Raw genomic sequence first — 27,383 nt, 5'->3', positions numbered from 1 at the left:
CTGGTGCCACATGGCCTCCACAGTTCATGTGACTTCCCATGGGCCGCCTTCACATGAGATCTGCTCAATGGACCCTAGCTTCCCAGTGGTTTCAAGCTGCTGGGGATCTAGAAGACGTGATCCACCTGTCCACGAGTTTTCTCAAATCCCTGTATTGGTGGACGATTTGGTCCAATTTGACTCTGGGACGGCCTTTCCAAATTCCTCATCCACAAAAAGTGCTGACCACGGATGCGTCTCTCCTGGGGTGGGGAGCTCATGTCGAGGGCTTCACACCCAAGGAAGCTGGTCCCTCCAGAACGCGATCTGCAGATCAATCTCTGGAGTTACGAGCGATCTGGAACGCTCTGAAGGCTTTCAGAGATCGGCTGTCCCACCAAATTCAGACAGACAACCAGGGTGCCATTATTAAATCAACAAGCAGGGGAGCAACACGATCGTCGCCCCCTGTGTCATGAAGCCGTCAGCATGTTGCTCTGGGCTCGTCGTCACGGCATGGTGCTCCAAGCCACATATCTGGCAGGCGTAAACAACAGTCTGGCCGACAGGTTGAGCAGGAATTATGCCAACCGTCACGAGTGGTCGCTCACATCCCGTGTAGTGCGACGATCTTCCAGTTGTGGGCACCCCCTTGGTAGATCTCTTCGCATCTCGAGCCAACCACAAAAGTCCCTCATTCTGTTCCAGGCCTTCAGGGCCCACGGCAGACTGGCATCGGATGCCTTCCTCTGGACTGGGGGGAGGGTCTGCTGTATGCTTTATCCTCCCATACCTCTGGTGGGGAGACTTCGTTGAAACGCAAGCAAGACCGAGGCACCATGATTCTGATTGCTCCTTTTTGGCCGCGTCAGATCTGGTTCCCTCTTCTTCTGGAGTTGTCCTCCGAAGAAACCGTGGAGATTGGAGTGTTTTCCGACCCTCATCAGACAGGACGAAGGGGTGCTTCTGCATCCCAACCTCCGGTCCCTGGCTCTCACGGCCTGGAAGTTGAGAGCGTAGACTTTGCCTCTTTGGGTCTGTCAGAGGGTGTCTCCCCACATCTTGCTTGCTTCCAGGAAAGATTCCACTAAGAGGAGTTACTTCTTCTGTGGAGGAGGTTTGCCGTCTGGTGTGACAGGCAAGGCCCTAGATCCTCGCTCTTGTCCTACACAGACCCCTGCTTGAATACCTTCTGCACTTGTCTGAGGCTGGTCTCAAGACCAACTCTGTAAGGGTTCACCTTAGTGCAATCAGTGCATACCATTACCGTGTGGAAGGTAAGCCGATCTCAGGACAGCCTTTAGTTGTTCGCTTCATGAGAGGTTTGCTTTTGTCAAAGCCCCCTGTCAAGCCTCCTACAGTGTCATGGGATCTCAATGTCGTTCTCACCCAGCTGATGAAAGCTCCTTTTGAGCCACTGAATTCCTGCCATCTGAAGTACTTGATCTGGAAGGTCATTTTCTTGGTGGCAGTTACTTCAGCTCGTAGAGTCAGTGAGCTTCAGGCCTGGTAGCCCAGGCCCCTTACACCAAATTTCATCATAACAGAGTAGTCCTCCGCACTCACCCTAAGTTCTTGCCAAAGGTTGTGTCGGAGTTCCATCTGAACCAGTCAAATTGTCTTGCCAACATTCTTTCCCCGTCCTCATTCCTGCCCTGCTGAACGTCAGCTGCACACATTGGACTGCAAGAGAGCATTGGCCTTCTATCTGGAGCGGACACAGCCCAACAGACAGTCCGCCCAATTGTTTGTTTCTTTTGATCCCAACAGGAGGGGAGTGGCTGTGGGAAAACGCACCATATCCAATTGGCTAGCAGATTGCATTTCCTTCACTTACGCCCAGGCTGGGCTGGCTCTTGAGGGTCATGTCACGGCTCATAATGTTAGAGCCATGGCAGCGTCGGTAGCCCACTTGAAGTCAGCCACTATTGAAGAGATTTGCAAAGCTGCGACGTGGTCATCTGTCCACACATTCACATCTCATTACTGCCTGCAGCAGGATACCCGACGCGACAGTCGGTTCGGGCAGTCAGTGCTTCAGAATCTGTTCGAGGTTTAGAATCCAACTCCACCCCCCTAGGCCCATGTTTGTTCTGTTCCAGGCTGCACTCTCAGTTAGTTGGTAAATTTTTTAGGTCAATCTCAGTTATGTCCTCGCCGTTGCAAGGCCCGATTGACCATGGTTGTTGTTTTGAGTGAGCCTGGGGGCTAGGGATACCCCATCAGTGAGAACAAGCAGCCTGCTTGTCCTCGGAGAAAGCGAATGCTACATACCTGTAGAAGATATTCTCCGAGGACAGCAGGCTGATTGTTCTCACAAACCCGCCCGCCTCCCCTTTGGAGTTGTGTCTTCCCTTCTCTTTGTCTTGCTACATACGAGACTGGCCGGCACGAGCCAGTTCGGGCGGGAAGACGGCCGCGCGTGCGCGGTGCGCATCGGCGCGCGAGGACTAGCAAAGGACTTTGCTAGAAAGTGTTCCGATTGGAGGGGCTGCCGTGGACGTCACCCATCAGTGAGAACAATCAGCCTGCTGTCCTCGGAGAATACCTTCTACAGGTATGTAGCATTCGCTATTTATTTGTAGCATTTATACCCCGCTCTTTCCTGCTCGATAGCAGGTTCAGTGCGGCTTACAGTGTATGGGTACAATATATCACAGAGATAACACCATGTTTGGGTACAAATATCCCAGAGATAATGCAAAGTATCCCATAGATAACACAGTTGTATAGAGAAGGGATGTGAGGAGGAGATATGGGGGGAAAATGGGTTGTGGTTAATTGTAGGTGGTGTGGATTAGGTTTGTGAATTAGTTGGTGTCGTTTGGGTAGGCTTGTTTGAAGAGGTATGTTTTCAGCAGCTTTCGGAAGGGTAGATGTTCGTTAGTCGTTCGGATGTATCTTGTATGGCGTTCCAGAGTGGCTGCCTATAACGGAGAAGTTGGATGCGTATTAGTTTTGTACTTGAGACCCTTGCAATTGGGGAGTGAAGATTGAGATATGTTCGAGAAGATTTGGACCCGTTCCTGGCTGGAAGGTCGATTTAGATTGGTCATGTAACTTGTGGATTCTCCATGGAGGATCTTGTGGATCAATGTGTGGACCTTGAAGTTTATTCGCTCTTTGATAGGGAGCCAGTGGAGTTTTTCACGGAGTGGTGTTGCACTTTCAAATCGTGATTTACCAAAAATGAGTCTGGCTGCCGTGTTTTGGGCGGTTTGGAGTTTTTTCAGGATTTGGGCTTTGCAACCAATGAAGATGCTGTTGCAGTAGTCAGCGTGGGTGAGTACTATGGATTGTACCAGATTGCGGAAAGTTGTTTGGGGGAGGAATGGTTTTACTCTTTTCAGTACCCACATCATGTTCAACATCTTCTTCGTCATGGCTTTTGCGTGGGTTTCTAGAGTTAGGTGATTGTCTAGCGTTACTCCCAGGATTTTTAGATTATCGGATATTGGGATTGTAACGTCAGGGGTGGTTAGAGTGGGTGGGAGTAGAGTGGTGTGTCTTGATGAGAGGATTAAGCATTTAGTTTTTTCTTCAATTTCATTTTGAAGGCATTGGCCCAGGAGGCTAAGATGTTCATGCCAGTGATTATTTTTCCAGAGATTTCTGTAAGGTTGGATTGGAAGGGGATGAATATGGTGACGTCATCAGCATAGATAAAGGGGTTAAGACCAGCTTTGAATAGGGATTTAGCCACAGGAATCATCATAAGATTGAAGAGGATCGGGGATAGAGGCAATCCTTGGGGGACTTCGCATTGTGAGGACCAAGCAACTGATACAGATGAGGTTGATTTGACTTGATAGGATCTAGTGGTGATGAAACCTTTTATCCATTCAATGATGTTCCGCCGATCCCTAGTTTATCCAGTAGTTTCGTAAGAATATCGTGGTTTACCATGTCAAATGCGCTGGATAGGGTCAAACTGCAGAAGAAGAATGTTGTTGCCAAATGAAATTTCTTGTTTGAACTTGGATATTAGGGTGAGTAGTACTGTTTCAGTGCTGTGTGCAGGTCGAAAACCCGATTGTGACTCATGTAGTATGGAGAACTTTTGTATGACTTCGTTGAGTGTTGCCTGCCTAAGTACATTGCTTTTTCTGAAGAAAATGCAGTTTCCTTCACTGCCCTTCTGAGGTTTTCCAAAGGGCCAATTCTCAAAGCTGGGCACTAAAGCTCAGAATGTAGAAGCCCACAGTGGACCACCACCACCAAAAAATAGCTCAGGTATACTTGATGGAATAAGTATGCAAATGATATGCATGCTTAATTCGCTCTAGTAGACTGAATGTAAGGTGAGGAACATGCCTAGCAAATGCTGCCAAAGGTGTTGCTGTAAGCATGGTCCTTGTGTCCATACCTAGACAAAACTGGAAGTGCAAGCACATGTCAGCGCTGTTCTGTGCCTTTAAATATGAGCCTTTCAAAAATTGTTTGCACTTAAAATTTTGAAAGGCTCATATTTAAGTGCAGAACAACAAGCACTGATGTGTGCTTTCATTTTAATTTTGCTCAGACTCGCATACATGCTTGTTGCTCACTCTCAGCACTTAAAAAAGCTGCACAGGTTTCCTTCACTTGCAAAAGAGGACAACACCCACAGTTTAATGTGACAAATTGACAAGAAATCTCTTGAAAACTTCAATTCTACCCCTGAGTTGGGTTTTACACCTAGATAGAGAGTGGCAACATTTACTAAGCCAGACTGTCAACTGCTTTCCATCTGTGCTGGTTTCTGTTCCAGTAGGAGGCTTCCCTATGTAAGGAGCAGTTCCTTGTGAATCTAATGCACAAATCTCCCAAATTTCTGCTGTGCTGTACTGCTTATGGTGGGGCCCCTTAATCTGTAGGGGAGTTTAGGTCCTATATAGTGGGGCTTGCTCAGAACATAAGAATATAAGTGTTGCCATACTGGGACAGACCGAAGGTCCATCAAGCCCAGCATCCTGTTTCCAACAGTGGGCCAATCCAGGTTACAAGTATCTGCAAGATCCCAAAACAGTACAATGCATTTTATGCTGCTTATCCTAGAAATGAGCAGTGGATTTTCCCCAAGTCCATCTTATTAATGGTTTATGGACTTTTCTTTTAGGAAGCTATCCAAACCATTAAACCCCGCTAAGCTGCTTTTACTGCATTCTCTGTCAACAAATTCCTGAGTTTAATTTCTCCAATTTGTTTTAAATGTACTACTTTGTATTTTCATTGCGTGCCCCCTAGACCTATATTTTTGGAAAGAGTAAACAAGTGATTCACGTCTACCCTTTCCATTCCACTCATAGACCTCTGTCATCTCCCCTTAGCTGTCTTTCCTCCAAGCTGAAGAGCCCTAGCCACTTTACCCTTTCCTCATAGGGAAGGCATCCCATCCCCTGTATCATTCATCACCCTTCTCTATATCTTTTCTAATTCCACTATATATCTTTTTTGAGATGCGGTGACCAGCATTGCACACAGTATTTGAGATGCGATCGTACCATGGAGCGATACAAAGGCGGCATAGCATCCTTATTTTTGTTTCCATTCCTTTCCTAATAGACCTAACATTTTATTTGCTTCTTGGATGCCACCACACACTGGGCAGAGTGTTTCAATGTATCATCAACGATGACACCTAGATCCTTTTCCTGGTTGGTGACTCCTAATTGTGGAACCTTGCATCACATAACTATAGTTTTCTTAAACATTTAAAAACCCTGTTTCAAAAGTTCCTGATTAATTGTTTATATGTCTGATGCTCTTAATGTAAACCATTCTGAGCCCAAATTAGAGGAAAAAGTGGTCTATAGTGCTGAGATTAGATCTAGATTAGAAAGGAAATTTTTCCTTCTGTTTAACCACAACAGTAAGAGTTTAGGTAAAATGCTGGCTGCTGCAGTTAAAATAAAACAGGATGTTCAGCACTAGTACCCGGACACTAGTTGGTGCTAAATATCCAGTTTCAGCATTGACCTGGAAGTGCTATCCAGTTGGTGGCCATATAAAGCCCAAGCTGTACCCATGGACTGCCCAGCACTGTCTGGATAATACCACGGCAGTCAGAGGAAATTGTGGTGGTGGTTTTTTAATGGGGAAAAATAAAGTACCTAGATTTTTTTATTTTTTTTTTACATATCTGCACAGGTCATGTTGGAGTAGAATGGAAAGGCTTTGGCTATTTTTGAAGCAGCATAAGAAATATTCCAAAACGTATCAGTGCCATAAGAGTGACTTGAACCTGCAGAGGTCTCAAGTGTAATCCTGAATCCTGCTCTTATTGCCATACAGGAGAATGCCAGGCTGTATATGAACCTCCTGGAGATGGAGTTTAGTGTGGATGTGAAGCAGAATGAGAGCAATACCCTTGGCTGCATTGAGAGGGCACTGAGGAGCAAGCTTCCTTGTGAGGCAAAGATGATTTTCTCTCAACGCAAACTGGAGTTCCTGGAGGACTTTGGTTCAAGCCTGAACAGGTAATGGGAAGGGACCTTGGCATTGGTGTGAAAAGACATGTCTGCTTTTTGGTCTGTTCTGATCCACGTTCCCTACTTTTGTTATCCCAGTCTCCTCGCAGCATATGATGAACATCAGAAGCTTCTTAAAAAGCAAACCATCAAAAAGAGAGTTGCTACAAATGGGTAAGGAGCCTGTTGCTGGCAGTTTATAATATTCAAACATAACCAAGTGCACGTTGGTAGAGATGCAGTTATCTGTATTTTATTGTGGCTACTCTCCATTTACAAGATTCTTTCTAGGGTTGCCCTTCATCTCTCAGGGCTGTAGTCATCCTTTGTTTCTTTACATATATCAGTGTGATACTTTCGTATGGATTTTACAATCTGCTCCTGTGTGCACAATATTCTTGTTTTTACATACATCTCTGTGACTTCCCCATAGCACCCTAATAAAGAGTAGGCTTCAGATATGCCTTAGGATCCATTCTCCTACAGTTTCATAATGGCAAGAGCAGCTTAATGCCTTTAACATTTTTTTGTTAATGTTCGATTGGAAGTTACATAAAGAACTAAGAAAATCTATAATTTATAGAAATGCAGAAGAGCCTGATAGCAAGAAGGCCAAAGTGGACAGTGCATCAGTGACAGGGAACACAGCAGTAACTGTGTCTACAGCAGCAGCAGCAGCAACAACAACAACAACAGCAGCAGCAGATGCAGCCACAAGAGCAGCAGCAGTGGCGGCAATGACAAATACTATGACAACGCCAGCAATACCCAGTCTTATGAGCTTAATGGGAGGAGAATTGAGCAACAACCAAGCAATGGGAGCAGGATCATACAACTACAACTCCTGGTATCAGGTTAGTAATATGTGCGAGTCAGTCACTGTTCTCCTTTCAGGTGTCCTTATTTGTTTCTCATCCTTCAGAGTTAGGTTGGATGTTTCTCACGTTTTTCTATTCTTGCCCCTTGACTTTGGAAAGTTTTACCTCTCTTTGCGTTAGGAACCTTCTTTATACAAGTTCAATGAAGGTATTAAAACTAGGTGAGTACAGCCCCAAATTTTTGTTTTGTTTTTTTTCCTGTGTTTACAATTTTTTTTTTGGTCCAGCTAGAGCAGTCCAAACCAATGGGTTATATCCTCTGACCTGCAGATGAAGGTAGAGAAACAGTTTCCAGTGACATCACCAGTATAGCAGCAGGTACAGGCTACAACTAGTCAGTATTTCTCTACCTCAAACAGATGGTGCAGGTTGAAGCGGTGCAGCTGCTTTTTTTGTTGGTTTTTTTTGTTTTCCTGCAGCCTGAATCCCACCAGACATCCATTTAAAAGCTCAAAAAACTCAAACAAGTACTCTTATCTTCTTGCCATTGGACAAATATACCATCTATAAAATGCACCCAGAGATGCACCTTCTCAAAAAAAAGCATACAAATATACCCATTTCTGCTCAAAGTCAATAAATTTCACTTCTGATGGGGCCATCCTTGCTCCCATCTCAACACCTGGCACTTGATGGACAATTGGTACCCATATTGAAAACATTTTTTTTTTTCATTTCTAAAGTAGCTAAATTTATGTTGAATGAAGTAGAGACTTGAGGTTGTATTTTCTGATCTAAAACTTCCTCCAGTACTTCAATGGCCCCCTTCTGGGGTATAGACATATATAACGAAACTAGGTCAAAGGAAACCAACCAGTAGGATTGCACTTCTTGTATCTCTTCAAGTTTACACAAAAATTCTATTGAATCTTTAATGTAAAATCTCCCTTTATTCACAAGTGGTTGCAAATGACAATCTAAATAAATAGAAAGAGGTTCTAACAATGATCCTCTACTTGACACAATAGGTCTTCCCGGAGGTTTATTTAATGTCTTTTGGATTTTTGGTAGAGTGAAAAAAAAAAAACCTGGTACTTTTGGGCACTGGACATTCATTCAAAAACTGAAACTCCTCCTGAGTAAAAACTCCCTCAGCATACCATCTGCTTCTAATCGGCAGCCGTGGAGAGCTGTGCTAGTGTCCCATTTGCAGCCTGAGACCCTGAAGAAGCAGCGAAACGCTGGCCACCGTCGGCTCAGGGCAGCAAGTGAAGGACCGCACAGCGGAGAGCAGAGAGCAGCATCCCACGAACACTATTCAATAAAGATGTGTGTATAAAGTATATATGGGTAGCGTAGTACGCTCTAGTGGTGATCTACGTACAGAATACTTACCGTTATTTCTTTGAAACAACACAATTTTTTTTTAATTTGTTTTTTTGACCACAGAAAATAAAGTTTTGCTCAGATCTGTGGCAACAGGAGTTTTTTGCCTTTGATGAAGAGAAGACCATTGTGTCTGTTTAAGCTCCATGGGATTGAAGTTTAATCTCAGAGCTCTTTGAGGCTTTTACCCTGCACACAGAGTCATTTGTCAGTTTTTGTGGAATGTTTGATTGTTTTGTATATTATAGAGCTTCCACACCAAAGGTAATACTTTAGTTGACATCATTCACTTTAACCATATATCCAAAGGCCATGACCAAGAGAGCGCACATAGCAAGCAGCTGTGAGTGCCACCACTGCTAAGCAAATATCCAGGTTTTGACACCTTACTAGTGAGTGGAAGGCTTCAGTTCTTCAGGAAAGTATAGCAAACTGTCACTACAGACCCTTATAACCTCAAAATGCATCTCTACTGATGTGTCCAACATTCCCAGTTTTTAGGGAAGAAATAATCATGCTTTTAAAGACCAAAATGAAAGAAGCCCCCACCTACCAACAAGGAAATGTCCTCTACTCCAGATTATTCCTAATTCCCAAGAATTTGGGTGTGGTTGGAGACCTATTGAGGGGCATAATCGAAAGGGGCACCCACGTTTTTCTGAGGACGTCCTCGCAGGACGTCCCGATGAAGGGGCAAGGAAACCCATATTATCCGAAACAAGATGGGCGTCCATCTTTCGTTTCGATAATACAGTCGTGGACACCCAAATCTGGAAATTTAGGTCGACCTTAGAGATGGTCGTCCATGATTTTCGGCGATAAGGGAAACCAAGGACGTCCATCTCAGAAATGACCAAATCCAAGCCATGTGATCGTGGGAGGAGCCAGCATTCATAGTGCACTGGTCCCCCTGACATGCCAGGACACCAACTGGGCACTGCAGTGGACTTCAGAAATTGCTCCCAGGTGCATAGCTCCCTTACCTTGTGTGTTGAGCCTCCAAAACCCATTCCCCACAACTGTACACCACTACCATAGCCCTAAGGGTTGAAGGGGGGGGCACATACATGTGGGTACAGTGGGTTTGTGGTGGATTTTGAAGGGCTCACATTTACCATCACAAGTGTAAAAGGTAGTTTTTTTTTTTTTGGGGGGGGGGGGGGGGGGGCCTGGGTCCGCCTGCCTGAAGTGCACTTCACCCACTAAAACTGCTCCAGGGATCTGCATACTTCTGTCATGGAGCTGGGTATGACATTTGAGGCTGTCAAAAAATATTTAATTTTTTTTTTTTTTTTTTTTAGGGTGGGAGGGGGTTGGTAACCACTGAGGGAGTAAGGGGAGGGCATCCTCAATTCCCTCCTGTGGTCATCTGGTCAGTTTGGGCACCTTTTTGAGGCTTGGTCGTAACAAAAAATGGACCAAGTAGTCGCCCAAGTGCTCGTCAGGGACGCCTTTCTTTTTTCCATTATCGGTCGAGGACGCCCATGTGTTAGTCACGCCCCAGTCCCGCCTTTGCTACGCTTCCGACACGCCCCCATGAACTTTGGTTGTCCCTGCAACGGAAAGCAGTTGAGGACGCCCAAAATCTGCTTTCGATTATGCCGATTTGGGCGACCCTGGGAGAAGGACGCCCATCTCCTGATTTGTGTCGAAAGATGGGCACCCTTCTCTTTCGAAAATAAGCCTGATTCTGAACTACACGAACTAAATCTCTTCATCAGAAAGGAGAAACTCCATCTCTTGGCAGCAATCCTTCCACTATTAGAGTGCAGTGACTGACTTGCCTCCATAGATCTGAAAGATGCCTACATCATCATTCCGTTTTACCCCCACCCCCAACATTGGAAGTTCTACAAATCCCTTTCCGTGATCAGCACTTCAAGTACACTTGGTGCCCAAAGTTTTTACCAGATGTCTTGCAGTATTTGTCACTCATTTACACAGGGAAAGCCACTACATTTTCCCACACTTAGAGAACCTGCTCATACAAGGTCCATCAGTGCAACCTTTACACATCAAGGAAAAGTTCATCCTAACCCCCACAAATACAGTACAAATGTATAGGTGCATGTACCAACGAAGTGAAACGTACTTACAGACAGGATACATAGCTCATGCACCTAGCCTCACAGATGAGTCAAGCTTTGACAGTAACAGCCTGTATTGTTCTCAGATTATTAAAACACGTGATTTCCCTTGGCCAGATTACATGTGACTGCCTCGGTGGAATCTCAGATTGCGCTGGGACCAGACCAGTCAGTTTCTCAACAGAAAGATTCATTTGAAAAAACAACTAAATAAATAAGCAAGCTTCATAATCCAGTCTCTAAAATGGTGAATTACACTGCCAAACTTAATGGAAGGCTGTCCGTTCCCAACACCACATTACTCTAATAGATGCTTTCACACATGACTGGGGAGCCCATCTTCTACATTTGTGCAGTCAAGGAATATGAACTTAACAAGAAGAGGCTCTTCACATCAGTGTTCACATCAAATGGTCATTTGATCAACTGGTGGTACAATGTCTTTTTGAACATTAGGGGAATCCCACAAATAAACCTCTTTGCATCTGCAGAAAATGCCAAAATGTACTCTCTTTGTTCATCTTGCACCCACACAGATTAGTTCATGATACTTTTTTGTAATGTCTTGGAAACAGGGACTCTTGTACACTTTTCTTTCTTTGCCTTTAATACCAAGAGTTCTGCAGAAAATTTACAGGGAGGGGGAGCCAAGATAATTTTCATCATCCCTCAATGGCCAAGACAGATTTGGTTCCCTCAGCTACTTGCTCTGTCAAAAGATCAGCCCATATGCCTCTGTTATCTTTTTATTACTTTTAACTCAACATGAAAATAATATTCTACATTGCCTGAAAAGGCTATCCCCTATGGCTTGGAAATTGTGGCACGTGACCGATATACCACCCCCCCCCCCCCCCCCCCCCGGAAGATGATAAACAATTTTGATAGCTTCTAGAAAACCTGCAACTTGGAAGTTTCTCTCTAAATGGTAAGGACATGTTAGCAAAATCCTCTCCCGCTCAATTTTACAAATGCTATCATATCTCCTTCAGTTATCAGAGTCAGACTTCAAATCTTTATCAGTACACATTGCCATTTACCATCACCAAATTGAAGGGAAGTCTTTCTCCACTCACCCTGTGGTATTACAATTATGCAAAGCCACCTCTGAATGTTCCTAGTCTAACCTGGGACGTCAGTGTTGTATTTGCTAGGCTTAGAGAGTCCCTTCAAGCCACTAGGGGTGGCTTCACTTAACACCTAACATGGAAGACGATTTTTGTAGTAACCATAACTACAGCAAGAATCTGTGAACTGTACTCCAGACATGCAGTTTCTCCACAATAAACTTATTCTCCAGACTCATCCAAAGTTTTAGTGAAAGGCATATCTGATTTCTTCTACTACCAGTGGTTTTTATTTTTACATATTGCTTTCATTTATGTAATTTTAACAAACAGTAAATCAAGAAAATAAAATAAACGTACAGAACAGCTGGTACTTCTAGGAAGAGAAACATAATAGATAAGCTGACCAACAGCCTCTAGCAATAAAAAATATAAACTAAAGAATATTTTTTAAAAATGGTATCCCATCCAGTTTAAAGTCCACTGTCAAGTGCAATTTGTTTTTCCCAGACATGCACTCAACTCAGAAATTTCCCTGCATTCAATAGACTGCAGAAGAGTCATATTGTATTACTTACAGGGTGTCAAGGACTTGAGGAAAACATCTGTTTCTGTCACCTACTGCCCAAATTATCCAGGTAAACCAGCATCCAAATGGAGACTAAAATTAGGTGTGTGATTGCATCAAATTTTGCTATAGTCCAAGCAGATGTTTAACCACCAGGTTGCGTAGGACTCTACCAACTTTGAGCTAAGTAAGCTTCCATATCATCAAGCTGATCAATCCATAGACTGGTGGGTTGTGTCCATCTACCAGCAGGTGGAGATAGAGAGCAAACTTTTGCCTCCCTATATGTGGTCATGTGCTGCCGGAAACTCCCCAGTATGTTCTCTATCTCAGCAGGTGGTGGTCACACACAGCAGCAGCTCTGGCTAGGCCTCCAAGCCTAATTTTTAGGTTTTGTTGAGTGCCTGGGGTTGAGGGCTCTTTTGAGCAAGTGCAAACCTGGTGGTGCCAGGTCCCTCCTTTTCTCCCCCCTCCCGCTGGCTCCGTTTAAAAAAAAAAAAAAACAAACAAACAAAAAAAAAACTTTGAACGTCCTTAAAGGCGTTTATTTCGACGTTTATTTAAACGTTTATTGCAGCTACTCACTGGGACACCAGGTCGTTACAGCTCGGAGCGGACAGCAGGTAATTTTACCTTTTTATAGCGGGCAGGGGGTTCCCCGATTTATCTCCACGTGGCATATGGCGTCGGAGGGCAAGGGCGTAAAGAGTCGCTCCCCGGATCGCTTGGGCGCTTCTAGAGGGGATGCGGGGGTCTTAAAGCCTGATTTGCCCTTGTTGGGTGACAGTTTCGTGGCCGATGAATGTCCCGGTCCTTCCTCCGGTGTGGCGATTTTTCCCGCCATAAATGCCCATCCCCCGCTCCTCGCCTCCGCCATCTTGGCCGGCCACGCGGCTCGGACGGCTTCTTCTTGGGCCGCCCTTCAGCTGGGAGACATTAATGCCATAAACGCCCTTAATTTGGGCGACGGCACAAAAGCGGCTAAAGTTAAGCGCCGTTCTTCCCCGCGCGGCTCCTTCGCGGAGTGTCGCGCCGGACGCCATTTTGGATGCGCAGCATGTCTCTCCCCCGCTCTTGCGAGCGCCGGTTGAGGGTGCGTCTAGGGCTGTTGCCAGGCTGCGGAAGTACACAGTCTGGGGGGTTTCTCCCCCGAGTTTGTTTTGCTGCTGCATCAGGCCTTCCTTATGCAAAACGCTGCCCCTGCTCCCTCGTCTGGTAAAGAGGTTGAGGTTCCCAGAGGTAAACGCCCTCGGGTTGATTCACAGGCCTTGGAGGACTTTGTCTCCTCCGATGTAGATGAGGGCAGCGTATCTGAGGTCTCCCAACGGTCCTTTGCGGATTCCTTGGAGAAGACGGATCCCCGCTCGGTTGGAGCGGATGACCCCTCTGCAGCGCGGCTTTTTAGCTCAGAGGATTTGTCCAACCTGTTGGTACAGGCCAAGGACACTTTGAAGATTTCCTCTCCGGAGGACGTCTCTCCCTCAGCCCCTGTTGGCTCTGCCATTATGCTGGGGACAAAGCGCCCGCCTAGAACCTTCCACGTGCATGATGCCATGCACACCTTAATTGCGGCTCAATGGGATGTCCCGGAAGCGAGCCTTAAAGTGGCTAGGGCTATGTCCCGCCTCTATCTTTTGACTGAAAGTGAACGTGAGGCCTATCTGTGGCCTACCGTGGATTCTTTAATCACTGCGGTGACTAAGAAAACGGCGTTGCCGGTGGAAGGTGGCACGGCCCTAAAGGACGCCCAAGACAGAAGATTGGAGGCGGCCTTAAGGTCGTCCTTTGAGGCAGCTGCTTTAAGTTTGCAGGCCTCAATTTGCGGCTCCTATGTGGCCAGGGCGTGCCTGACTATGGTGCAGCGGGCTTTCCCCTCGGATCTTTCCTTGAGGGCTGATTGGCCGGCCCTGGAATCGGGCTTAGCCTATTTGGCAGACTTGCTGTATGATGTCTTGAGGGCCTCAGCGAAAGGCATGGCTCAGACAATCTCTGCGCGGCGGTGGCTTTGGCTGAAACATTGGTCTGCTGACCACGCCTCTAAATCCCGCCTGGCTAGATTGCCTTTTAAAGGCAAGCTGCTCTTTGGGGTCGAGCTGGACAAAATCGTGACCGATCTTGGCACGTCTAAGGGCAAGAAGTTACCAGAGGTCAGGGCTCGGGCTAGTACTTGCCCTGGTACCTCCAGAGGACGGTTTCAGGAAACCCGTCGGTACCGCCCGGGCAGGTCGGGCTCCTCTGCCCCCTCTTCCTTCAAGAGGAACTTCTCCCCCAAGCAGCATTCCTTTCGCAGAGACCGCTGTCCCGGAGGTGCTCCCTCCGGTCCTCCCCCAGGGTCTCGTACCCAATGACGGGGCCTGGGTCCACGCCCCAGTGCAGATTGGAGGACGGCTGTCCTCGTTTATGGGCGAGTGGACCACAATAACTTCAGACGCTTGGGCGCTGGAAGTCATCAGAGACGGCTACAAGCTAGAGTTCTGCCGACCCTTAAAAGACGGGTTTGTACTCTCTCCCTGCAAGTCTCCGGTCAAAGCTGTGGTAGTGCAGCAGACCTTGAACAATCTGATCCGCCTGGGGGCGGTCGTTCCGGTGCCAGAAACTCAGCTTGGCAAGGGATGTTACTCCTTTTTCTTTGTGATTCCAAAGAAAGGAGGTTCTGTACGGCCTATCCTCGACCTCAAAGGGGTCAATTGGGCCTTGAAAGTTCGGCACTTTCGCATGGAGACCCTCCGCTCTGTTATAGCGGCAGTGAAGGCAGGAGAGTTCCTGGCATCCTTGGACATCAAGGAAGCGTACTTGCATATTCCCATCTGGCCTCCTCATCAACGCTTTCTGCGTTTTGCAGTAATGGGCCGACACTTCCAGTTCAGAGCCCTCCCGTTCGGGTTGGCTACTGCTCCGCGGACCTTCTCCAAAGTAATGGTGGTCTTCGCGGCCTTCCTGAGGAAGGAAGGAGTTCAAGTCCATCCTTATCTGGACGACTGGTTGATCCAAGCCCCCTCTTATGCAGGGTGCGGCAAAGCTGTGAACCGGGTGGTTGCTCTTTTGAGCTCCCTGGGTTGGATCATCAACTGGGAGTAAAGCCAGCTGCGCCCGACTCAGTCCCTGGAGTATCTGGGAGTTCGATTCGACACCCAAGTGGGCAGAGTGTTCCTGCCAGACAATCGGATTGTCAAGTTTCAGGCTCAGGTGGACTAGTTCCTAGTAGCCTCTCCTATTCGGGCTTGGGACTACGTGCAGCTGTTGGGCTCTATGCCGGCCACGATGGAAGTAGTGCCCTGGGCAGGGCTCATATGAGACCACTACAACAATCTCTGCTGCTGCGCTGGACTCCGATGTCGGAGGATTATGCTGTGCGCCTTCCCTTGGACCCAGCAGTGCGCAAGGCGCTGAGCTGGTGGACGCAGACAGACAAGTTGTCTGCAGGAATGCCTCTGGTGACCCCGGAGTGGATTGTCGTCACGACAGACGCCTCTTTGATGGGCTGGGGAGCCCACTGCTTGGGAAGGACAGCGCAGGGGCTCTGCTCTCCTGCAGAGGCAAGTGGTCTATCATCCTCCTGGAACTCAGAGCCATTCGGTTGGTGTTGTTGGAGTTCATCCCGGTACTGGTGTTGAAGCCTATACGGGTCCTGTCGGACAATGCCACGGCTGTGGCCTATGTCAACCGCCAGGGAGGTACCAAGAGCGCCCCTCTAGCCAAGGAGGCCATGAATCTATGCCAGTGGGCGGAAGCGAACCTGGAACAGCTGTCAGCGGCCCACATTGCCGGAGTCATGAATGTCAAGGCGGACTTTCTCAGTCGCCATACCTTGGATCCCGGAGAGTGGCAGCTATCTGCTCAGGCGTTCTTGGGCATCACGAAGCGCTGGGGCCAGCCGAGCCTAGATCTGATGGCGTCATCGGCCGATTGCCAAGTGCCGCGCTTTTTCAGCAGAGGACGGGACCCTCGATCCCTGGGAGTAGATGCTCTTCTCCAACGGTGGCCGACACAAGAGCTTCTCTATGTGTTCCCGCCCTGGCCCTTGTTGGGCAGGGTGCCAGACTGGGTGGCAAAGCATCCCGGCAGGGTAATCCTGGTGGGTCCGGATTGGCCCAGACGTCCCTGGTATGCGGACTTGATCAGGCTCTCAGTCGGCGATCCTCTGCGGCTGCCAGTGGAGCAGGGCCTGTTACATCAGGGTCCCGTGGTGATGGAGGATCCCTCCCCCTTTGGTCTTACGGCCTGGCTATTGAGCGGCAGCTTCTGAGACAGAAGGACTTCTCAGACAAGGTCATCGCCACTATGCTGAGAGCGAGGAAGCGCTCTACTTCTACTGCTTACGCCAGGGTTTGGCGTATCTTTGCAGCGTGGTGTGAAGCAGGCTCACTTTCTCCCTTCACTGCTCCAATTTCTTCAGTGTTGGCGTTCCTGCAAGAAGGTCTGGACAAAGGCCTGTCGCTCAGTTCCCTGAAAGTTCAGGTAGCGGCTCTGGCTTGCTTCAGGGGCCGCCTGAAGGGTGCTTCCCTGGCTTCGCAGCCAGATGTGGTGCGCTTTCTCAAGGGAGTTAATCACCTGCACCCTCCTCTGCACTCAGTGGTGCCTGCGTGGAATCTCAACCTGGTGCTAAGAGCATTGCAGAAGCTGCCTTTTGAACCCTTGTCGAGGGCATCTCTGAAAGACCTGACGTTGCAAGCAGTCTTTTTGGTGGCTACCTCTTCAGCCAGAAGAGTTTCCGAGCTCCAGGCACTCTCATGTCGAGAGCTTTTTCTGCAGTTCACTGAGGCAGGAGTGACTATTCGCACAGTGCCTTCCTTCCTGCCCAAGATTGTTTTTCGCTTCCATGTGATTCAGCAGCTCTGTCTCCCTTCCTTTCGTAGGGAGGTCTACCCAGAGGAATACTCTGCTCTCAATTTCTGGATGTGAGACGAGTCATCATCAGATACTTGGAAGTGACCAATGATTTCCGGAAATCGGATCATCTGTTTGTCCTGTTTACAGGTACTCGTAAGGGTCTGCAGGATTCTAAGCCTACAGTGGCAAGATGGGCAAGGAAGCCATTGCAGCGGCTTGGGTGGCCGCGGGGAAGGCCCATACCTTTGTCAGGCATTACCGCTTGACTGTGGCTGCTCGGGCGGAGGCCCGGTTTGGAGCTTCAGTGTTGCGGTCAGGGATTTCTATGTCCCGCCCTGGGTGAGTACTGCTTCGGTACATCCCACCAGTCTATGGATTGATCAGCTTGATGATATGGAAGGTAAAATTATGTATCATACCTGATAATTTTCTTTCCATTAATCATAGCTGATCAATCCATAGCCCCTCCCAGATATCTGTACTGTTTATATTCTGGTTGAATTTTAGGTTCAAGTTTAGCCTTCAGTTACTTCAGGAGGACTTCGTGTTCAAGTTCTTCTTTCACTTGGATTCTTCAAGAGTTGAGACGAGTTTGTGTTACAGTGAGCTGCTGCATTCCTCTCCCCTCCGTTTTACGGGGCTGGATTGAGATTTAAATTCTGCCGGCACTCCCTCCCGCTTCGTGCGGCTGTAGGGCAGCTTTGTACCCCTCCCACTTCGGCGGTGTTAGGGTCAGTCAGCTCCTCCCGCGGTTGCGGTTGCAGGATAAGCCAGATCCCCCCGCATCGGCGGGTGTGGTGTCCCTCCCCCGCTCCGCGGGGATGAGCTGGACGGATTCCCCTCCCCCACTTGTGTGAGGATGAGCTGGGTTAATTCCCCTCCCCCGTTTCGGCGGTGGTGAGCTGGGCAGAGTGTCCCTTTGTGGGTGTAATTCTCTAAGTACTGAGTCCTGCGGATGGAGCTTTGATATCGACATACTGAGGAGTTTCCGGCAGCACATGACCACATATAGGGAGGCAAAAGTTTGCTCTCTATCTCCACCTGCTGGTAGATGGACACAACCCACCAGTCTATGGATTGATCAGCTATGATTAATGGAAAGAATATTATCAGGTATGATACATAATTTTACCTTCCATTGCCAGCCTCGGATCAGCTTCCATTACAGACATCTGTAAGGCAGCTTCAAGGTCCTCGATTCACAGCTTTGTAAAGCATTATTGCCTCGACCACTCTTTGGCACAAGATACAGCATTTAGACAGGCAAATAAATTGTAAGGCCCCTTGGGTCACTGGAAGAAGCATATCAGAATATGGGTGCCCTTAGCTTTGTAGTCAGCAAGGAGTGTGCCTGCATCCTCCGGCTTGTCTGCCAAGAACAGAGTTGCCTTCCTGTAATAGATGTTCTCTGTAGACAGCAGGGGCATAAAGCCACACTTGGCCTCCCTCCTACCTCTCCAACAAAAATGGGGGGGGGGGGGGGGGAGAGAATATTACAGTAAATCTAGCAAACCCAAAGGAAAAATACAACTAATTAACACATTAAGTTATTTACATTAAAAAAGAAAGCTGTGAAACAGATTTAGAGGGAGGGTCGTGTGGCAGCATGGAAACTCCTACCCAGGCTCAGAAGTCCAAAAGACTTCTCTGAGGGCTCCAATACACAGGTTTGACATCACCAAGGAGTGTGGCTGCATTCCCCTGCTGTTTATGCAGAACTCTTATTACAGGTAACTGTCTTTGCTTTTTCTGCCAGTGAAATTGAGCTTAGGGGCCTCCACAGCCATTTCAGATTGTGATGTCACTTCCCTCAAAATGAATGTTTTTTTTTTTTGGGGGGGGGGGGGGGGTTCTGTCCTAGCTGCTTTTTATGGTGAAATTAGGCCTTACCTGCTAATTTTCTTTCCTCTAGACCCTACAGACCGGTCAAGACACTTGGGTTATGCTCGCCTACCAGCAGAGGGAGACTGAGAACACTAACTTCAAACTATGTACATATAACCTGTGCCTAGCCTTCTGTCGTCAGTATTTTCTCAGTCTCAGCAGAGGGTAGACAGGCAACCTGTGCAGCTTGTCCGGTCTGGTAGGATTCAGAGATTTTGTTAGAAGTTTCTTGGATCTGTTTTTAGATTTCATCCCTGTGCCTGGAAGACTTAGTGTGCTGGGGGTTGGTGGGTCCGGTGGGGCCTGCCATTGTCCCCTTTGGGGTGTCACACCCGGGTGGCCGGGTCCCTCCCCCTAACTGGCTCTCCCGTTTGGGCAGCTTGTGCCTCGGCTGCAGTTCTGTGCTGCAGCCTTGAGTGCCGTATAGTTTAGCAGCAGCAGGGCTCAATTTCTGCAATAAAGTTTGTAAAAAAAAAAAAAGATTCTTTCAGAGCAAAGGCCCAGACGGTGTCGAGAGCTAAGTGAGCTGCACTCCGGGGTTCCGGAGTTGTTCAGCTGTTTTGGGGCGCTGCTATTGAAGGCTCCGGGTGATTGAGGTTTCGGGCTGTCAGCTGTTAGTTTGGCGCGCGATGTCGGGAAAGCCGCTCCGATGCAAATCTTGTGCACGCCGGGGGGTTGACGTGGTTGGCAGTTCCTGCCGTTATTGTGGCGAACCGAAGGCGTCTTCCTCCGCTCCGCCGGTGCTAGCGGCGGAGGTACCCGCGTCTGGCCCCCCAGAGCCGGCAGCGTCTCAGTGTAGCAGTGCGGCGGCGGTCCCGATTTTGGCGGGACCCGCCGCCATTTTGGAATCGGCATCGCAAGGCCCGGAGTTGGTCGGAGGACCTATGGGCAGTCAATTGTCAGGTTTTTATGGGGGGGACGTTCCTGGTCGGATGGGTTTCCCGCCGGATTTCATCTGGAGTTTATTCCAGGCCTGGCAGGCAGGGCCGACGCGAGCGGAGCCCCCTAGTCTGGGAACGGGGGGGGGGCTAGTGTGAAGAGACCATGTGTCTTTGCTTTTTCTGCCAGTGAAATTGAGCTTAGGGGCCTCCACAGCCATTTCAGATTGTGATGTCACTTCCCTCAAAATGAATGTTTTGGGGGGGGGGGGGGGGGGGGGGTTCTGTCCTAGCTGCTTTTTATGTTTACATTGTTATTTAGATTTCTCCCACTGGTTATATGTTATGTGATCTGTATTTGTAAATTTAAAAAAATTTGCTATGATGGGCTGTTACTTCGAATGGCGGTCTAGCAAATTCAATAATCCACAAAACACTGAGAAATGCCTAAAGTTTGTTCTATACATGTAGCAGGTAAAAATGCATGGCAGAGTTAGAAATAAAATTAGCTATGGCTAAAAAAGATAGGGCATCCTCATTTATGTGAGATACCTTCAGTGAATTTTATTCAAAATTCAGCAGTGTGACATGCCTTTCTCCATTACCACAATGGTTGCCATTTATATGTGTGGTTGCCTCACACATCTGATTTTTTTTTTTTTTTTGTTACATTTGTACCCCGCGCTTTCCCACTCATGGCTGGCTCAATGCGGCTTACATGGGGCAATGGAGGGTTAAGTGACTTGCCCAGAGTCACAAGGAGCTGCCAGTGCCTGAAGTGGGAATTGAACTCAGTTCCCCAGGACCAAAGTCCACCACCCTAAACACTAGACCACTCGTCCACGCAGGGGAAGGTGAAATTAGGCCTTACCTGCTAATTTTCTTTCCTCTAGACCCTCCAGACCGGTCAAGACGCTTGGGTTATGCTCGCCTACCAGCAGAGGGAGACTGAGAACACAAAACTTGAAACTATGTACTTATAACCTGTGCCTAGCCATCTATAGCCAGTATACACTTAGCAAAGCAGAGAATAAAAACACAACTCTGAAACTAGAAACCCCTGTACCTGGAAAACCCAAGGACAAGTACCAACAGTGTGCTGAAAACAGACGAGACGTCACAGCGTCCCGCTCTGTAATGTCTTAGAGTCAAAGAATTCTCTCTGACCACACAAAACCTTAAAGGAATAGTCCTAGCAGAACACGGCTCAAAATACTGCTATCCATATACACGGCTCAAAATACTGCTATACAAAGACACGGCTGAGGAATACTCCTGCGAAAAGAACGGACGGGCTCTTGACCGGTCTGGAGGGTCTAGAGGAAAGAAAATTAGCAGGTAAGGCCTAATTTCACCTTCCTCATCAACCCTCCAGACCGGTCAAGATGCTTGGGACGTACCAAAGCAGTATCTCAACTAAGGGCGGGACCCTCGTAAAGCAGAAGACAACACAGCCGCTCCAAACCGAGCATCTTCTTTCGCCTGAACATCAAGTCTGTAATGCTTCACAAAGGAATGAATAGAGGACCACGCCGCAGCCCTGCAAATCTCTTGCGGCGGAATAAAACTACTTTCCGCCCATGAAGCTGCTACTCCCCGCGTAGAATGTGCCTTAAGTAAAGAGGGCACCGGCCGACGCTTCAACAAATAAGCCGAAGCAATAGTCTCCTTCAACCATCTAGCCAGAGTGGCCTTGGAGGCAGCTTCTCCTCTCTTGGGACCTCCAAACAAAACAAACAACCTGTCCGAGGATCTAAAATCTTGTGTTCTGCTCAAATAGGACCGCAACACGCGCCGCACATCCAACTTAGCTAAACGACGCTGCGCGGAATCCCCGGCACGATCACCCAACACTGGCAACGAAATCACCTGATTGACATGAAAGGAAGACACCACCTTAGGAACAAAGGAAGGAACCGTGCGTAAAGTCACCTTTTCTTTGGCAAAAGACAGGAAAGGCGCTCTGCAAGACAAAGCCTGAAGTTCCGAAATCCTACGTGCCGAAGAAACAGCCACCAAAAAGACTGTCTTTAAAGTAAGAGCCTTACACGTAATGGAAGGCAAAGGTTCAAACGGGGGCGCCACCAGAGCCTCCAAGACCAAATTTAAATCCCAAGGCGGAACCACCGGGCGGCAAGGCGGCCGAAGCAACTTCACTGCCTTCAAGAACCGCCCCACGTCCGGAGAAGCCGCCAAGGATACTCCCCGAACCTTACCTCTAAAACAAGACAAGGCTGCAACCTGCACCTTCAGAGAGGAGAGCGAAAGCCCTCTGTCCAAACCATCCTGAAGAAAATCCAACACCTCAACCGCTGACACGCGCAACGGGGCATAGCCCCGCTCTTGACACCAATTCTCGAAAATGCGCCACACCCGCACATATGCCAAGGAAGTAGACCTCTTACGAGACTGCAACATCGTAGCAATCACCCTGGCCGAGAAACCCTTATGTCTTAAACGGTGCCTTTCAAGAGCCAGGCCGTAAGCAAGAATGGAGAGTGGTCGGCCATCTCGATCGGCCCCTGCACCAATCTCACCCGAGGCCCCAGGGGAATCGGATCCTGCATCAGATCTCCGTACCACGGACGCCGGGGCCAATTGGGCGCTATCAGGACTACTAATCCCGCGTGACGACCGATCCGCTGAACCACTCGGCCTATCAGCGGCCACGGCGGGAACACGTAGAGCAACTGCTGAGTCGGCCACGGAAGGACCAACGCGTCGATGCCCTCGGCTCGAGGATCTCTTCGACGACTGAAAAACCGAGAGACCTGCGCATTGGCGGACGACGCCATGAGATCCAACACCGGCCGACCCCACTGAACCACTATCCGCTCGAACACGGAGGGGTGGAGAGCCCACTCTCCGGGATCCAACGTGTGCCTGCTTAGATAATCCGCGCTCACGTTGTCCACCCCTGCCACGTGTCCCGCCGAGAGACTCTGCAGATGTGCCTCTGCCCACACCAGCAACTCTGCCGCCTCTAGTGCTAACCCTGGACTCTTCGTTCCTCCCTGTCGATTCACATACGCCACGGCTGTGGCATTCTCGGATAGAACCCTGACAGCCTTGCCGACTAACAGACAGTGAAATGACCGACGAGCCAACTGAATTGCACGCGTCTCCAGACGATTGATGGACCAACACGCCTCCTCCACTGTCCAACGTCCCTGGGCCACCTGTCCCAGACAATGCGCCCCCCAGCCTGACAGACTCGCATCCGTGGTCATCACCACCCACTGAGGAGCGGCCAACGGCATGCCCTTCACTAGGTTCGGAGAATGGAGCCACCAGCTGAGACTGCGACGAACAACCTCCGACAGAGCGAGCCTCTCCTCCAGATCCTGAAGCTGAGGGGACCAATGAGACAACAAAGCACCCTGCAGCTGCCTCATATGCGCTCTGGCCCAAGGAACTACCTCTATCGATGCGGCCATCAGACCCAACACTTGAAGATACTCCCGCGCCGACGGCGCCCTCTGGACTCGGAAAAGACGGATCTGAGCCTGCAGCTTGGACATGCGAGAGGGAGTCAAGAACACCCGGCCTCTCTTCGTGTCAAACCGGACTCCCAGATACTCGAGAGACTGCGACGGCACTAGGTGACTCTTGGCCAGATTGACAACCCAGCCCAGAGATTGCAAAAAGGACACCACCCGACCGGTGACCTCCTCGCTCTCCGCCTTTGATTTGGCCCGAATCAACCAGTCGTCTAGGTACGGGTGCACCAAAATGCCCTGCAAGCGAAGAGCTGCTGCCACCACGACCATCACCTTGGAGAAGGTGCGAGGAGCGGTGGCCAGTCCAAAGGGAAGCGCGCAAAACTGAAAATGTCTCCCTAGCACCACAAAGCGAAGAAAACGCTGATGCGCCTCCAGGATGGGAATGTGCAAGTAAGCTTCCGTCAGATCTAGAGAAGTCAGAAATTCCCCTTCCTGAACCGCTACAATGACTGAGCGTAACGTCTCCATCCGAAAGGAAGGAACCTTTAGGGCTGCATTGACCTTCTTGAGATCCAAAATGGGACGAAAAGCGGCCTCTTTTTTGGGTACCACGAAGTATATGGAATAACATCCCTTTCCTCTCTCCGCTGGAGGAACAGGGACTACAGCCCCTAAAACTATCAGACGTGACAGAGTATCGCGGACCGCTCTCGCCTTGCGCCTTGAATGACAGGGAGACACTAGGAAGAAGTCGGACAGAGGCCTGTCGAATTCCAGCGCGTACCCGTCTCGGATTATCTGCAGGACCCACTGGTCTGACGTGATCTGGACCCACCTCTGGTAAAACAAGCGTAAGCGAGCCCCCACGCGAACCAGAGACTGGGCCCCCAAACCATCATTGAGAAGGACGGGACGCACCGGACGCTCCCAAAGAGGAACCTCGCCCTCCACGACGGCCACCGCGAAAGGACTGAGTTCTCTGAAAGAAACGACCCCTAGTCCCACCAGAATACCTACCCGGCCGATACCGCTTTGCTTCCTGGAAACGACCGCGACCCGCGGATCCTCTAGAAGCCTTAGGGTGAAGTTCCGGAAGCCGAGGAACCTTAGCATCACTAAGACCTCTTACCAACTTATCCAACTCTTCACCAAACAGCAAAGAGCCTTTAAACGGGAGCGAACACAGCTTGGCCTTGGATGCAGCATCCGCCATCCAGCCTCGCAACCATAGGGCCCGACGAGCTGCCACCGCTAGAGACATGTTCTTCGCCGAGGCCCGCAACAAATCATACAGTGCATCCGCCAAAAAGGAGGAGCCCAACTCCAACTTAGCCAGATCTTGAGTCAAAGAGCCTCTGTCCCCTGGCGGGCTATCTAAGAGCTGTTCCGCCCAGCGGAAACAAGCCCGCGCCACCAGACCTCCACCTGTAACGCCAGGGCCGACAAATCAAAACTGCGCTTCAGGAAAGTTTCCAATTTTCTGTCCTGAGGGTCTCGCAACGCAGCCCCCCCGTCCACCGGAATCGCCGTGGCCTTAGTCACTGCCGTAACCACGGCAACCACGGTCGGAGGCTTGAGCGAATCTCTATCTTCCTGCGGCAGGGGATAAAGCTTAGCCATGGCCCGAGCCACCTTACACGGCGCCTCCGGCGCCTGCCACTCCTGAGTAATCATTTCCCTCAGATCCGCATTCATAGGGAAAGAACAAGACACCCGTCTGATCCCCTTAACCAACGGATCCTGCTTTCCAGCCTCTAACGGAGCTGCCGCCGGATCAAATTTGAGGGTCGCAGCCACCTGATCAATGAGATCCGACAATTCATCTCGCTGAAAAATGCGCACCACCGAGGGATCCTCCCCAGGCAGCGCAAGCTCCTTATCATATCCAGCCAACGACCCCTCCTCCTCTTCTAGGAGGCTAAAGTCACCCTCCGAATCCGGAGGGGAAAAACCCTCAAAATCCTCAGACCACTCTACACGTGGTCTCTTCGCGCCAGCCCCCCCCCCCCCCCCCCGTTCCAAGGCTAAGGGGCTCCGCTCGGGACGGCCCTGCCTGCCAAGCCTGATATAAACTCCAAATGAAATGCGGGGGAAAACCGATCCTACCTGAGGCATCACCCCCCGAAAGCGCTGGAAATTGGCTGCCCGGCAGTCCTCCGACTCTCTCAGGCCCGTGTAGCGCCGAATCCAAAATGGCGGCGGTTCCCGCCAAAATCGGAACCGCCACAGGGCCGCTATTCAAAGGCGCCGTAACCTCCGAGACGCTAGCCGCGGGAACCTCCGCCGCCAACACCGGCGGGACGGAGGATTGAGGCTTCGGCTCCCCACAAAACCGGCAAACGCTCCCCACCGCGTCGATGCCCCGACGCGCACATGACCGGCACCTCAGCGGTTTCCCCGACATTATTGCAAGCCCAGCTGACCGCCAAACAAGTGCCCCGATTGTAAAAACCAAGAAACTCACCCGAGCAGGAAAAGTCAGCGCCTTCCTCACAGCTGAACAGCTCCGAGGCTCCGGAGTGCAGCTCCAATAGCTCTCACCAGCTTGGGCCTGACTTTTTTTTTTTTTTTTTTCAATCAAACTTTACTGCAGCCTTTAATTTGAGCCTTGCTGCTGCTAACACCATTCGGCACTCAAGGCTGCAGTATACAAACTGCAGCCGAGGCACAAAGCTGCCCAAACGGAGAGCCAGACCGGGGGAGGGACCCGGCCACCCGGGTGTGACACCCCAAAGGGGACAATGACGGGCCCCAGCGGACCCGCAACCCCTAGCACACCAAAGTCTTCCAGGCACAGGGATCCACCAGAAATAGCACAGAAACAAAGGAAAACTCTGAAAATTAACTCAAAAACCTATCCAGATCGGGCAAGCTGCACAGGCTGCCTGTCTACCCTCTGCTGAGACTGAGAAAATACTGGCTATAGATGGCTAGGCACAGGTTATAAGTACATAGTTTCAAGTTTTGTGTTCTCAGTCTCCCTCTGCTGGTAGGCGAGCATAACCCAAGCGTCTTGACCGGTCTGGAGGGTTGATGAGGAATTAGCCTTTGAATGGCAGTACTACAACTGTGTAACTCCTCAGGTCACCACATTGGTTTCCTATCTTCCACATACAGTTCAATCTCATTATACTTGTACCTTCACTCTGCAGCTCCTCTTATCTCCTGCTTGTCCCCTCTTAATGAATTTATCATTCAGACTCTGTGCCCTTCTCCATTTGCAGCTTGTGACTCTGCTTTCCAGCTTCCTGTAGTGTGGCCACATACAAATCCTCTTGTTTTTCCTGGCTTTTAACTAGATTCTACATTCCATGGCGCAAGGCTTGTAAATTGGTACTAGGGGACTAGAGTCAGTAAATGGCACTGAAAACACAAGGAGCACTATTCTATAAGGGGCACTCCAAGTTGCACACCGTTTATTGAATAGCATGTAGCACTAGGATACATGCCAAGCTTTGGGCGTGAGAATTTACACCAACTCAAACCAGGTGTAAATCCTGACACATAAGTTAGTTACGGATCCCCTGAATACTATAATACTGTGCACATCTTTAGTGAGCACCCCTGACCAGTCCATGACCCCTTTCGAGTTGAGCACTAAAAAATTTGCACACAGTTCTTTATAGAATAGTGCTTAAGATGTGCATGTAAATCCAAATTGATAGCACCCAATTATTGGCGCTAATTGGCTCATTTGCCAATTTATGTGCACATCTCAGCATAGTGTGCAATGTTTGCATCTGTAAATTTGGGTGCCAGATATAGAATCTGGGGGAGGCTGTACAGCTACTCTGTGCATTGAAAAGCAAAATACTAAGGTGCCTTTAGAAAGTTGTGTTCATGGTTAGAATGCATATCAAGCGGTGTTAATGCTATGTGTTTTGTTTTTTTCAGAATTATGGAATGTACAATTACCACAACACCTGGAATTATGGCCAGTACTACCCACAAAGCTAAAAGGGTCCAGAAAGAAAACATGGGGACAAGTTAGGAT

The 27,383-nt window shown here is 49.2% G+C and overlaps 1 protein-coding gene across 1 annotated transcript in view; it reads left to right on the top strand.

Annotated features, from left to right (window-relative positions):
* The window catches only part of LOC115480978 (nascent polypeptide-associated complex subunit alpha, muscle-specific form-like), a 278,693-nt gene extending 251,330 nt beyond the window's left edge, over positions 1-27,363 (top strand). The window contains exons 19-22 of the mRNA XM_030219963.1: positions 6,253-6,437; positions 6,528-6,602; positions 7,012-7,282; positions 27,284-27,363. Of these exons, the coding sequence (XP_030075823.1) occupies positions 6,253-6,437; positions 6,528-6,602; positions 7,012-7,282; positions 27,284-27,346 (594 nt within the window). The 3' untranslated portion in view covers positions 27,347-27,363. The remainder of the gene's footprint in view (positions 1-6,252; positions 6,438-6,527; positions 6,603-7,011; positions 7,283-27,283) is intronic.
* Positions 27,364-27,383: the final 20 nt, after the last annotated feature.

This window comes from Microcaecilia unicolor, chromosome 11, assembly GCF_901765095.1.
Source record: "Microcaecilia unicolor chromosome 11, aMicUni1.1, whole genome shotgun sequence".
In the NCBI taxonomy this organism is placed as follows: domain Eukaryota; kingdom Metazoa; phylum Chordata; class Amphibia; order Gymnophiona; family Siphonopidae; genus Microcaecilia; species Microcaecilia unicolor.
This window is presented reverse-complemented; position numbering and strand designations above follow the sequence as displayed.